Source organism: Salmo salar, chromosome 25 (genome assembly GCF_965601325.2).
Source record: "Salmo salar chromosome 25, fSalSal1, whole genome shotgun sequence".
Lineage (NCBI taxonomy): Eukaryota > Metazoa > Chordata > Actinopteri > Salmoniformes > Salmonidae > Salmo > Salmo salar.
The window spans coordinates 29,792,823-29,807,948 of NC_138315.1; the positions used below are offsets into that span (position 1 = coordinate 29,792,823).

Sequence of the window (15,126 nt, forward strand, 5' to 3'; positions counted from 1 at the left end):
GGTAATGATGTTTCTGTTTAATGGTTTAACTCAGCTTTAGGTAATGATGTTTCTGTTTAACGGTTTAACTCAGCTTTAGGTAATGATGTTTCTGTTTAATGGTTTAACTCAGCTTTAGGTAATGATGTTTCTGTTTAACGGTTTAACTCAGCTTTAGGTAATGATGTTTCTGTTTAATGGTTTAACCCAGCTTTAGGTAATGATGTTTCTGTTTAATGGTTTAACTCAGCTTTAGGTAATGATGTTTCTGTTTAATGGTTTAACTCAGCTTTAGGTAATGATGTTTCTGTTTAATGGTTTAACTCAGCTTTAGGTAATGATGTTTCTGTTTAATGGTTTAACTCAGCTTTAGGTAATGATGTTTCTGTTTAATGGTTTAACTCAGCTTTAGGTAATGATGTTTCTGTTTAATGGTTAAACTCAGCTTTAGGTAATGATGTTTCTGTTTAACGGTTTAACTCAGCTTTAGGTAATGATGTTTCTGTTTAACGGTTTAACTCAGCTTTAGGTAATGATGTTTCTGTTTAACGGTTTAACTCAGCTTTAGGTAATGATGTTTCTGTTTAACGGTTTAACTCAGCTTTAGGTAATGATGTTTCTGTTTAACGGTTTAACCCAGCTTTATGTAATGATGTTTCTGTTTAACGGTTTAACCCAGCTTTAGGTAATGATGTTTCTGTTTAATGGTTTAACTCAGCTTTAGGTAATGATGTTTCTGTTTAATGGTTTAACTCAGCTTTAGGTAATGATGTTTCTGTTTAACGGTTTAACTCAGCTTTAGGTAATGATGTTTCTGTTTAACGGTTTAACTCAGCTTTAGGTAATGATGTTTCTGTTTAATGGTTTAACTCAGCTTTAGGTAATGATGTTTCTGTTTAACGGTTTAACTCAGCTTTAGGTAATGATGTTTCTGTTTAACGGTTTAACCCAGCTTTAGGTAATGATGTTTCTGTTTAACGGTTTAACTCAGCTTTAGGTAATGATGTTTCTGTTTAATGGTTTAACTCAGCTTTAGGTAATGATGTTTCTGTTTAACGGTTTAACTCAGCTTTAGGTAATGATGTTTCTGTTTAATGGTTTAACTCAGCTTTAGGTAATGATGTTTCTGTTTAATGGTTTAACTCAGCTTTAGGTAATGATGTTTCTGTTTAATGGTTTAACTCAGCTTTAGGTAATGATGTTTCTGTTTAATGGTTTAACCCAGCTTTAGGTAATGATGTTTCTGTTTAACGGTTTAACTCAGCTTTAGGTAATGATGTTTCTGTTTAATGGTTAAACTCAGCTTTAGGTAATGATGTTTCTGTTTAACGGTTTAACTCAGCTTTAGGTAATGATGTTTCTGTTTAACGGTTTAACCCAGCTTTAGGTAATGATGTTTCTGTTTAATGGTTTAACTCAGCTTTAGGTAATGATGTTTCTGTTTAACGGTTTAACTCAGCTTTAGGTAATGATGTTTCTGTTTAATGGTTTAACTCAGCTTTAGGTAATGATGTTTCTGTTTAATGGTTTAACTCAGCTTTAGGTAATGATGTTTCTGTTTAATGGTTTAACTCAGCTTTAGGTAATGATGTTTCTGTTTAATGGTTTAACTCAGCTTTAGGTAATGATGTTTCTGTTTAACGGTTTAACTCAGCTTTAGGTAATGATGTTTCTGTTTAACGGTTTAACTCAGCTTTAGGTAATGATGTTTCTGTTTAATGGTTTAACTCAGCTTTAGGTAATGATGTTTCTGTTTAATGGTTTAACCCAGCTTTAGGTAATGATGTTTCTGTTTAACGGTTTAACTCAGCTTTAGGTAATGATGTTTCTGTTTAACGGTTTAACTCAGCTTTAGGTAATGATGTTTCTGTTTAATGGTTTAACTCAGCTTTAGGTAATGATGTTTCTGTTTAACGGTTTAACTCAGCTTTAGGTAATGATGTTTCTGTTTAACGGTTTAACTCAGCTTTAGGTAATGATGTTTCTGTTTAACGGTTTAACCCAGCTTTAGGTAATGATGTTTCTGTTTAATGGTTTAACCCAGCTTTATGTAATGATGTTTCTGTTTAACGGTTTAACTCAGCTTTAGGTAATGATGTTTCTGTTTAACGGTTTAACCCAGCTTTATGTAATGATGTTTCTGTTTAATGGTTTAACTCAGCTTTAGGTAATGATGTTTCTGTTTAACGGTTTAACCCAGCTTTAGGTAATGATGTTTCTGTTTAATGGTTTAACTCAGCTTTAGGTAATGATGTTTCTGTTTAATGGTTTAACCCAGCTTTAGGTAATGATGTTTCTGTTTAACGGTTTAACTCAGCTTTAGGTAATGATGTTTCTGTTTAACGGTTTAACTCAGCTTTAGGTAATGATGTTTCTGTTTAACGGTTTAACCCAGCTTTAGGTAATGATGTTTCTGTTTAACGGTTTAACCCAGCTTTATGTAATGATGTTTCTGTTTAACGGTTTAACTCAACTTTAGGTAATGATGTTTCTGTTTAACGGTTTAACTCAGCTTTAGGTAATGATGTTTCTTTTTAATGGTTTAACTCAGCTTTAGGTAATGATGTTTCTGTTTAATGGTTTAACCCAGCTTTAGGTAATGATGTTTCTGTTTAACGGTTTAACTCAGCTTTAGGTAATGATGTTTCTGTTTAACGGTTTAACTCAGCTTTAGGTAATGATGTTTCTGTTTAACGGTTTAACTCAGCTTTAGGTAATGATGTTTCTGTTTAATGGTTTAACTCAGCTTTAGGTAATGATGTTTCTGTTTAATGGTTTAACCCAGCTTTAGGTAATGATGTTTCTGTTTAATGGTTTAACTCAGCTTTAGGTAATGATGTTTCTGTTTAATGGTTTAACCCAGCTTTAGGTAATGATGTTTCTGTTTAACGGTTTAACTCAGCTTTAGGTAATGATGTTTCTGTTTAACGGTTTAACTCAGCTTTAGGTAATGATGTTTCTGTTTAACGGTTTAACTCAGCTTTAGGTAATGATGTTTCTGTTTAACGGTTTAACTCAGCTTTAGGTAATGATGTTTCTGTTTAATGGTTTAACTCAGCTTTAGGTAATGATGTTTCTGTTTAATGGTTTAACTCAGCTTTAGGTAATGATGTTTCTGTTTAATGGTTTAACTCAGCTTTAGGTAATGATGTTTCTGTTTAACGGTTTAACTCAGCTTTAGGTAATGATGTTTCTGTTTAACGGTTTAACTCAGCTTTAGGTAATGATGTTTCTGTTTAATGGTTTAACTCAGCTTTAGGTAATGATGTTTCTGTTTAACGGTTTAACTCAGCTTTAGGTAATGATGTTTCTGTTTAACGGTTTAACTCAGCTTTAGGTAATGATGTTTCTGTTTAATGGTTTAACTCAGCTTTAGGTAATGATGTTTCTGTTTAATGGTTTAACTCAGCTTTAGGTAATGATGTTTCTGTTTAATGGTTTAACCCAGCTTTAGGTAATGATGTTTCTGTTTAACGGTTTAACTCAGCTTTAGGTAATGATGTTTCTGTTTAATGGTTAAACTCAGCTTTAGGTAATGATGTTTCTGTTTAACGGTTTAACTCAGCTTTAGGTAATGATGTTTCTGTTTAACGGTTTAACCCAGCTTTAGGTAATGATGTTTCTGTTTAATGGTTTAACTCAGCTTTAGGTAATGATGTTTCTGTTTAACGGTTTAACTCAGCTTTAGGTAATGATGTTTCTGTTTAATGGTTTAACTCAGCTTTAGGTAATGATGTTTCTGTTTAATGGTTTAACTCAGCTTTAGGTAATGATGTTTCTGTTTAATGGTTTAACTCAGCTTTAGGTAATGATGTTTCTGTTTAATGGTTTAACTCAGCTTTAGGTAATGATGTTTCTGTTTAATGGTTTAACTCAGCTTTAGGTAATGATGTTTCTGTTTAACGGTTTAACTCAGCTTTAGGTAATGATGTTTCTGTTTAACGGTTTAACTCAGCTTTAGGTAATGATGTTTCTGTTTAATGGTTTAACTCAGCTTTAGGTAATGATGTTTCTGTTTAATGGTTTAACCCAGCTTTAGGTAATGATGTTTCTGTTTAACGGTTTAACTCAGCTTTAGGTAATGATGTTTCTGTTCAATGGTTTAACTCAGCATTAGGTAATGATGTTTCTGTTTAACGGTTTAACTCAGCTTTAGGTAATGATGTTTCTGTTTAACGGTTTAACTCAGCTTTAGGTAATGATGTTTCTGTTTAATGGTTTAACTCAGCTTTAGGTAATGATGTTTCTGTTTAATGGTTTAACCCAGCTTTAGGTAATGATGTTTCTGTTTAACGGTTTAACTCAGCTTTAGGTAATGATGTTTCTGTTTAACGGTTTAACTCAGCTTTAGGTAATGATGTTTCTGTTTAACGGTTTAACTCAGCTTTAGGTAATGATGTTTCTGTTTAACGGTTTAACCCAGCTTTAGGTAATGATGTTTCTGTTTAATGGTTTAACCCAGCTTTATGTAATGATGTTTCTGTTTAACGTTTTAACTCAGCTTTAGGTAATGATGTTTCTGTTTAACGGTTTAACCCAGCTTTATGTAATGATGTTTCTGTTTAATGGTTTAACTCAGCTTTAGGTAATGATGTTTCTGTTTAACGGTTTAACCCAGCTTTAGGTAATGATGTTTCTGTTTAATGGTTTAACTCAGCTTTAGGTAATGATGTTTCTGTTTAATGGTTTAACCCAGCTTTAGGTAATGATGTTTCTGTTTAACGGTTTAACTCAGCTTTAGGTAATGATGTTTCTGTTTAACGGTTTAACTCAGCTTTAGGTAATGATGTTTCTTTTTAATGGTTTAACTCAGCTTTAGGAAATGATGTTTCTGTTTAATGGTTTAACCCAGCTTTAGGTAATGATGTTTCTGTTTAACGGTTTAACTCAGCTTTAGGTAATGATGTTTCTGTTTAACGGTTTAACTCAGCTTTAGGTAATGATGTTTCTGTTTAACGGTTTAACTCAGCTTTAGGTAATGATGTTTCTGTTTAACGGTTTAACCCAGCTTTAGGTAATGATGTTTCTGTTTAATGGTTTAACCCAGCTTTAGGTAATGATGTTTCTGTTTAACGGTTTAACTCAGCTTTAGGTAATGATGTTTCTGTTCAATGGTTTAACTCAGCTTTAGGTAATGATGTTTCTGTTTAACGGTTTAACTCAGCTTTAGGTAATGATGTTTCTGTTTAATGGTTTAACTCAGCTTTAGGTAATGATGTTTCTGTTTAATGGTTTAACTCAGATTTAGGTAATGATGTTTCTGTTTAATGGTTTAACCCAGCTTTAGGTAATGATGTTTCTGTTTAACGGTTTAACTCAGCTTTAGGTAATGATGTTTCTGTTTAACGGTTTAACTCAGCTTTAGGTAATGATGTTTCTGTTTAACGGTTTAACTCAGCTTTAGGTAATGATGTTTCTGTTTAACGGTTTAACCCAGCTTTAGGTAATGATGTTTCTGTTTAATGGTTTAACCCAGCTTTATGTAATGATGTTTCTGTTTAACGGTTTAACTCAGCTTTAGGTAATGATGTTTCTGTTTAACGGTTTAACCCAGCTTTATGTAATGATGTTTCTGTTTAATGGTTTAACTCAGCTTTAGGTAATGATGTTTCTGTTTAACGGTTTAACCCAGCTTTAGGTAATGATGTTTCTGTTTAATGGTTTAACTCAGCTTTAGGTAATGATGTTTCTGTTTAATGGTTTAACCCAGCTTTAGGTAATGATGTTTCTGTTTAACGGTTTAACTCAGCTTTAGGTAATGATGTTTCTGTTTAACGGTTTAACTCAGCTTTAGGTAATGATGTTTCTGTTTAACGGTTTAACTCAGCTTTAGGTAATGATGTTTCTGTTTAACGGTTTAACCCAGCTTTAGGTAATGATGTTTCTGTTTAATGGTTTAACCCAGCTTTATGTAATGATGTTTCTGTTTAACGGTTTAACTCAGCTTTAGGTAATGATGTTTCTGTTTAATGGTTTAACTCAGCTTTAGGTAATGATGTTTCTGTTTAACGGTTTAACTCAGCTTTATGTAATGATGTTTCTGTTTAACGGTTTAACTCAGCTTTAGGTAATGATGTTTCTTTTTAATGGTTTAACTCAGCTTTAGGTAATGATGTTTCTGTTTAACGGTTTAACTCAGCTTTAGGTAATGATGTTTCTGTTTAACGGTTTAACTCAGCTTTAGGTAATGATGTTTCTGTTTAACGGTTTAACTCAGCTTTAGGTAATGATGTTTCTGTTTAACGGTTTAACCCAGCTTTAGGTAATGATGTTTCTTTTTAATGGTTTAACCCAGCTTTATGTAATGATGTTTCTGTTTAACGGTTTAACTCAGCTTCAGGTAATGATGTTTCTGTTTAACGGTTTAACTCAGCTTTAGGTAATGATGTTTCTGTTTAACGGTTTAACTCAGCTTTAGGTAATGATGTTTCTGTTTAACGGTTTAACTCAGCTTTAGGTAATGATGTTTCTGTTTAACGGTTTAACTCAGCTTTAGGTAATGATGTTTCTGTTTAACGGTTAAACTCAGCTTTAGGTAATGATGTTTCTGTTTAACGGTTAAACTCAGCTTTAGGTAATGATGTTTCTGTTTAACGGTTTAACTCAGCTTTAGGTAATGATGTTTCTGTTTAACGGTTTAACCCAGCTTTATGTAATGATGTTTCTGTTTAACGGTTTAACTCAGCTTTAGGTAATGATGTTTCTGTTTAACGGTTTAACTCAGCTTTAGGTAATGATGTTTCTGTTTAACGGTTTAACTCAGCTTTAGGTAATGATGTTTCTGTTTAACGGTTTAACTCAGCTTTAGGTAATGATGTTTCTGTTTAACGGTTTAACCCAGCTTTAGGTAATGATGTTTCTGTTTAACGCTTTAACTCAGCTTTAGGTAATGATGTTTCTGTTTAACGGTTTAACCCAGCTTTATGTAATGATGTTTCTGTTTAATGGTTTAACTCAGCTTTAGGTAATGATGTTTCTGTTTAACGGTTTAACCCAGCTTTATGTAATGATGTTTCTGTTTAACGGTTTAACCCAGCTTTATGTAATGATGTTTCTGTTTAACGGTTTAACCCAGCTTTATGTAATGATGTTTCTGTTTAACGGTTTAACTCAGCTTTAGGTAATGATGTTTCTGTTTAATGGTTTAACTCAGCTTTATGTAATGATGTTTCTGTTTAATGGTTTAACTCAGCTTTAGGTAATGATGTTTCTGTTTAACGGTTTAACTCAGCTTTATGTAATGATGTTTCTGTTTAATGGTTTAACTCAGCTTTAGGTAATGATGTTTCTGTTTAATGGTTTAACTCAGCTTTAGGTAATGATGTTTCTGTTTAATGGTTTAACCCAGCTTTATGTAATGATGTTTCTGTTTAACGGTTTAACCCAGCTTTAGGTAATGATGTTTCTGTTTAACGGTTTAACTCAGCTTTAGGTAATGATGTTTCTGTTTAACGGTTTAACTCAGCTTTAGGTAATGATGTTTCTGTTTAATGGTTTAACTCAGCTTTAGGTAATGATGTTTCTGTTTAACGGTTTAACCCAGCTTTAGGTAATGATGTTTCTGTTTAACGGTTTAACTCAGCTTTAGGTAATGATGTTTCTGTTTAACGGTTTAACTCAGCTTTATGTAATGATGTTTCTGTTTAACGGTTTAACTCAGCTTTATGTAATGATGTTTCAGTTTAACGGTTTAACTCAGCTTTATGTAATGGGTGTTTCTGGGGGGAAAGACTCTCTCGCCAAGACCTTCCAATTACACTGACCACATTACTTATACTTTACTGACACACGCGTGCACACTCATTTATCCTTTATTGAGAGAAATAAGAGCTGACTGTTATTATAATGCTGGGAGTGGGCCAATAAAAATCTGTCTCCTGTAGGTAAGGGCCTGGCAACACACACACAGACGGACGCTATACACACACACAGACGGACGCTATACACACACACAGACGGACGCTATACACACACAAAGACGGACGCTATACACACACACAGACAGACGCAATACACACATAAGCACGCACACACATGTACGCACGTAAGCATGCATACACCCACACACGCAACTCTCTCACACACAGTCTATAGCTTTGCTATAAACATAATTCAATCAATGAAATCCTCTACATTGATATTATTCTCTTAAATACAAGAATAAAAAGGATAAATCATGTTTGAAGTTTGATCTAATTTTAGTTTTATGTGTTCTTCAATGTACTTGTGAGTGGTTGTATACCTTAGTCACTACAGATCTTAGAGAAGAGCGAGAGTGTGTGTTTGACCGTGACATACCTGTGAGTGCCTATATAAGTATAGTAACTTTGTGCTGCCAGAGTATTTAAAGGGTTTCCAGATCTGTGACAGTACTACTGTAACTAAAACAAAGTACAGTCCCTCTAATGCAGGCCTGGGCAAAGGCCAGCCCGCGACCTTATTCAATACGGCCCGCGGAATTATGCTCAGATCACAGAAATAATTATCGATAGTAAAGTTTTGAAAAACATATTTGTTATTCAAATTAAAATCCCAATGAATACTCGCCTTTGTGTAATGATTTAACTCCCACCGCTTGTGGGCATTTATTTTGAAGGCACGTATAAATAACAACTGAACGACGGTGATTGACAGGCTGACACACGTCATAGTTACAAATAGTAGCTAGCTAGAAATTGTGCAAAAATGTGTTTTTCAAAGATTTCAAAGAAAAGGAAAGTAGACAATGAATGTAGGGGGTTCCAGCAAGAGTGGACGTCGAAAAATGTCTTTATTGCGATATCAGGGAAAGCTGTGTACAAGAGAGCATCGCTGTGTCCCGACACTTCCAGACAAAAAAGCTATGTACTGTCCTAAAAAATTTCTAAACATAGCAAGCCATTTGCTGAGGTAGAATTAATTAAATAATGTTTAATTGACTCTGCAGCAATACTTTGCCCCAACAAGAAATAGTTGTTTGAAAATGTTTCCCTGTCAAGACGAACAGTGACACGGCGTGTTGAGGACATCGCAGAGAATATGGAACAACAGTTGAAAGACAAGGTAAAGGATTTCTCCTATTTCTCCTTGGCCCTGGATGAGAGCAGTGATGGACGTGACACGGTGCAATTGTTGATTTTCTTACGAGTCATAACCCCAGACTGTTAAATTACAGAGGAGCTTGCTTCAGTGCACTTAATGAAGAGCACAACCACAAGGAAATATTTATTGGAGGAGGTTAATAAGTTTGTGGCAAAGCTGGGACTGAGTTTTGAAAAGGTATCCAGGGTGCCCAAACTTGACAGGATAAAACTTTGGCCTTCTGAAAAGGATACAACATCAAGTAGCTGAGCTGAACCCAGATCAGAAAATAATTTTTCTGCATTGCATTATTCATCAGGAGGTGCTCTGTAAATGTGTTCTGAAAATGAGCCATGTTGTGGATACAGTCACTAAAGTGGTAAACTTCATAAGAGCAAAATCTTTAAACCACAGCCAGTTTGTCTCACTGTTGGAAGAGACAGTCGGGTCTTGCAGATCTACCCTTCCACACAAACGTGAGATGGCTGAGTTTGGGGAAGGTGCTTAAAAGGGTGTGGGACCTGAAGTCGGAGATTACTGAGTTTTTGTAAATGAAAGGAAATATGTGGATTTCCGTCAACTGCAAGATAAAGAATGGTTGGCTGATTTTGCCTTCACTGTGGACATCATGGCCCTCATGAATGAACTGAATTCCAAACTACAAGGGAAGGTCCTTTTTGCACATCAGATGTACAGCCTTGTCAAAGCCTTCAAGGGAAAATGACTCATCCTGACCCGCCAAGTAGAAGCCAACAATCTCACCCACCTTCTGACATGACTAGTCTGTTCCCTATCAGATGACCAGCGGGAGAAGCATACATCGCTGCTGCGTGCTTTGAACAGTGAATTGTGAGAATTTCAAAGTGTTGGGAAATGACATGGTGTTGGTTTCCTCTCCTTTCACCTTCAATGTGGATAACGCTTCTACTGACCTGCAACTTGAGCTTATCGATCTTCAGTCTGATGCAGTGATTGGAGAACTATTCAAACAATGTCACTGACGAGGTTCTATGCATCCCTGGATGAACAAAACATTCTAAAGATTAGGAGTTATGCTCAGAAGATGTTTGGGTCAACCTATGTATGTGAACAGAATATAACACGTCAAGGCACAGATAATCTGTTACTGACTCTCACCTCTCAGCAATCCTGCGCATAGCGACGTCAGAAACTATACCTGACTTCACTGCTCTAGTCAATGCCCATCAGAGAGTTCATTGAGTAGTTTAAATGTAATCTTGAGCGTTCTCTCTTTCTTGTGTTTTTGTGCATACCCGTTAACAAGAGTTCTGTCCGTGGTGCTGAAAGCACAGTGTACTTTTCCCTCCGTGTAGTTCACTGCCTGTTTAATAATGAAAATACCTACCAAAAGGAGAACATGGAAGTGGTTTATTTCTGTGCATGTTAAAAAAGTAAAATAAGTAGCATATCTGGATGTGATTTATAGTAGATATGTCTGTCAACACAGTCTTACACATGATGTATAATCCTGTAATATGATTCTGGCCCGTGATGGCAAAAATATATTCTAATGGAAAATAATTGCCCAGGCCTGCTCTAATGGCTGGTTACCCATAATCCATCTGTGTCAGAGAGGTGATGAGCTGATCCTCTCCTCTTCCACCAGGCTGCTCTCCTCCTTTCACATACTCCTTCTCTCCCACTCTCTCTCCTCAGTGACTGGCAGCTCTGATAGGGGGATCATTAATGATCTCATCACATCAGTAGGGCAGAGGAGTAACCTACAGTAGAGAACAGTATCACCTACACACACACACTCAGTCAAGTATAACTCACACAAATGATGACGCATAGTGTGGGTGTGGATCAAATGTTTATGAGGAGTGACGGCTTTCTTAAGCAGTGGAAGACTTGTATTTCTGACCCTCTTACCTCTCTCTCTCTCTCTCTCTCAGGGGAAGGTGAGAAGATGTTTCAGAAAGGAAGTCACATAGAGTCCCTCTTCCTCTGTTTGTTGTTGGTGAGTATCTTTCAAATTACATTACTCCTGTTTCTTTCCTCCTCGCCTCCATCTCCTTTTCCTCCTTTCCTTCCTCTTCTCATCCTCACCAATGAAACAGTGTAACAGATACACAGACGCATGCGTGAACACAAATACACTGCCCCCCCCCCCCCACACACACACACACACACACACACACACACACACACACACACACACACACACACACACACACACACTCGTACAGACATAACACTGGCAGAGGTACAGCCAGACTTTAGCAGGTCTTTGCCAGAGGTTGTGAAACATCACAGGTTCCTCCGTGGAGCTCTAAGAGAGCAGTTCTAATCTGGGCCTGAATCTCTCCTGAATCTCTCCTCTCTTCCTCTGATGTTGAAACCTGTTGGCTGTGTGTGTGTGTTGGCTGTATTCCCAGGAGTTTAACTTCCCTCAGAGCTCAATAAATGATCCCCACTAAAGCCACTTCTGGAGGGCTGAATTAGAGAGAGAGAGAGAGAGAGAGCACCTCTTCCCCATCCCATCTCATCTCTTCCTCCTTCTGCCTCATCCTCCTATCTTCTCTTTTTTCAACCTCCTCCTCTTCCTCACACCTCATCCCATCTCCTCTTCCTCCTTCCACCTCTTCCTCATCCCAACTACTCCCATCTCCTCTTCCTCCTTCCACCTCTTCCTCATCCAACCTACAGTGCTCCCATCTCCTCACATATCCTCTTCCTTCTTCCTCCTTTCCCCTACTCCATACACAGTGTATGACAGCCTCAGACTCACATGTCTTCCTGACAGATGTCTCAGTTTTCTCCAGCTCCCCAGCTGCTCAGTCTGTCTTGTATTTGTTGTTGTAGAGTTTGTCAGTGGTGTAAAGTACTTAAGTAAAAATATGTATATTTTTTACTTTTACTTCACTAGATTCCTTTTACTTCTAATTTTACTTCACTACAATCCTAAATAAAATAATTACTTTTTACTCCACACATTTTCCCTGACACCCAAAAGTACAAAAGTTACATTTTGAATGTGTAAGGCTTGGGCGTAGTGGGTGAGGAATCAAGCGCAGGAAGCAGCGATTACAGGGTAGTGGCTTTTAATGAGCACAACGGCGAAACACAATCCACCCCAACAGCGATCCAGAGCGCACACAAAACAAAGTGCCCCAAACACAGGGGACAGAAAACAGTCGGGGCAAAACCACGCACTAGAGCATAAACACAATCAGCGTGAACACAAGCCAAAATACAGAGCAACAATCCCGCACAAAGAGCAGGCGGGCCTACTGGCTAATATAGCCCCGCTAATCAGCCCAACACAGAACAGGTGCAAACAATAACGGAAAGGGGGGAAACAAAAGGCAATCAGTGGCAGCTAGTAGGCCGGTGACGACGACCGCCGAGCGCCACCCGAGCAGGAGGGGGAGCCACCTTCGGTAGGAGTCGTGACAGAATGCTTAGCAGGACAGGATAATTGTCAAATTCACACACTTATCAAGAGAACTTCCCTGGTCATCCCTACTGCCTCTGATCTGGCGGACTCACTAGACACTCATGCTTCGTTTGTAAATTATGTTTGAATTTTGGAGTGTGCCACTGGCTATCTGTTAATAAAAAATGTTTTTAAATGATGCCGTCTGGTTTGCGTAACATAAGGAATTTTAAATGATTTATACTTTTACTTTTGATTCTTAAGTATATTTGAGCAATTACATTCACTTTTGATACTTACTCTATATTTAAAACCAAATACTTTAAGACTCAAGTAGTATTTTACTGGGTGACTTTCACTTTTACTTGAGTCATGTTCTATTAAGGTTTCTTTACTTTTACTCAAGTATGACAATTGGTTACTTTTTCCACCACTGCAAACAGTAACTGGTTTCATTTCAGTCTCCATGTGTTTGAACAGCAGTGTGTAACTTGTTGTGTTTAGAAAAGGAAATTCTTGACCGTGAGCTGGAGAGAGCTGAGTGTGTGCTTGTTTTATTTGGGGGTTCTGATGGATGGATCTGGACAGCAAATCTGTGTGAGGAGAACAGCCAACGGAACACACACACACAAACACACACACACAAACACACACACAAAGAGCCAGGCAGGCAGGTAGCTAATGGTAAGTAAGTTACTGTATATAATGTTACAGTACACCTATTGTAATTTAAATACAGTATCAAAGCAAGCACTGTGTAATGACACATGGTACAATACCGTAAAATGGACTCCATTGTACTGTAAAGCGGAAAGGCTACAGCACCCCCTAACCCAAAACATCAAGATACAGCCATGGTTGAAGGGATTGGGGTTTGTATTTGACTATAATTGCATGGGATTGGTGCAAGCAGTTTGGCTGCTAGGTCATGTGTTTCCACAGTACAGCATATCAATTCATATTTGGTGTTTTATATCACTTCAATTTCTAGAGGCCTAACAAAGGCTTCCAAACTGGCAGAGACTACAGGGCAAAACAGACCAAAAGGATATGGCAAAATACTTAACCATTAACAGTTTAAGACTTGCTACTGCTCCAGTCTGTCCCTTATATATTTTAAATTGATGGGGCACTACTACCACATACCAGTTAAATCGGTACAGCATTCTCACTAACGGGTGCAACAAATATGCAGGTTGACATTTATTGTCATGAGTCTTTTAGGAGCGATTTAGCAGTGTGGTTAGCAGTGTGGTTAAGGTTAAGGTTAGTTTTAAAATCAGATTTTATGACTTTGTGGCTATGCCAGCTAGTGACCACTCTGCAGAGCTGCCTCCAGAACAAGATTCATGACGAAAAACGCTACCCTGCAACAAATATAGCCTTTTACAAGGCATGCCTCAAAATATGTTAATAAGTCAGAAACAACAAGACCATGCACCCACTAGTGGTCAAAAGGCTTTTGGCTCCAAAAAGATGGTACGGTACTGTATTCTGTGGGATGGAATTACGGTACCATTCGGAATACAGCAATTATTCTCCTGCCCACAAAATGTTCCCACAATGCAATATAATTTAATGTATGCTGCAGTAAAACGTTTCACAGTATTTTACTGTTCATAATACTCCCAATTACCATAAACATTCCAGTTCTCCTTTACGGTGCACGAACAAATGCCCACCAAACACACACACTTCAGCCACTCGATAAATCAATTATATGCACATTTAAACAACTATGGTCAGTCCCTAAGTTCACTCTGACACCCAGCGATTGCGGTTTGGTTAGTATGTTATTGTGTGGGTTGGATGGTGGGAGAGATAGTGATGTAACATTCTCTCACTGGCTGACAGATTTAGGGCCACATTAATGACAATGGCTTGATTGGTCTCTGAAAGGTTCCCGAGGGGATTAATATAGTCTCAATGATTTTAATTAGAGTTATTGAAAGCTGTAGTAAAACAAAGTCTACAAGCATAAAGGCTATATACTGAAGAATCCTGTAGTGAGTTGAAGCAGAACAAAAATATGAATCCTACCCCTTACACTCGTAGAAATGGGCCTATATGGAGGGGCCGATTTGAAATGTTTCTAACGGAAGAACTATAAAAAGCATATGCATGACCATGTTACCAAAACTTGAGATTATGGGGAAATTATCAGACCAAAGTTGAGGACACAACAAGTTCACCTGACACAAGACTGAATCCAAACATTACATCGTTGATTTTATGTGCATTTTACATTGTGTTTTTCACAGCATTTGTCAATAACGAAATCTGAAAACACTTTGGATAAATTCAATAACATACAAATATTCATTGAAATTTGGTGCAAAATAAGAAAAAAACAAGGATTTGAGTGAGAGGTCTAACTGGTGTCTCCAAGTGGCAACACACCTCTCCAAACTGCACAGTTCCTAAATCATTTCAACACACTTTTATGACTCAAGGAAAGAGCCTTCAACTATAAGGTGCTTTTTTGAGCTCTCCTAGCTTTGCCATTGAGGAACTGAAGCAAGCACAAAATATGATCTTACAGTGTTAGGCTTTCAAAAGGCACTTCAGATAAACAGATTGTAATTTTGGTGCGCATAGAATGGGATCATGAGTGCATTCAAGTGCGTGTCCTGCGGTTAACTGTCTTCACAATATGACAAACAGCCTCATTCTGTTCAGGACAACCC

General features: G+C 37.1%; 1 protein-coding gene across 1 annotated transcript in view; it reads left to right on the forward strand.

Moving 5' to 3' along the window:
• The window catches only part of LOC106586511 (tumor necrosis factor receptor superfamily member EDAR), a 54,217-nt gene that overhangs the window by 18,059 nt on the left and 21,032 nt on the right, over nucleotides 1-15,126 (forward strand). Inside the window, exon 2 of the mRNA XM_014173897.3 lies at nucleotides 10,956-11,020. Within this exon, the coding sequence (XP_014029372.1) occupies nucleotides 10,970-11,020 (51 nt within the window). The 5' untranslated portion in view covers nucleotides 10,956-10,969. The remainder of the gene's footprint in view (nucleotides 1-10,955; nucleotides 11,021-15,126) is intronic.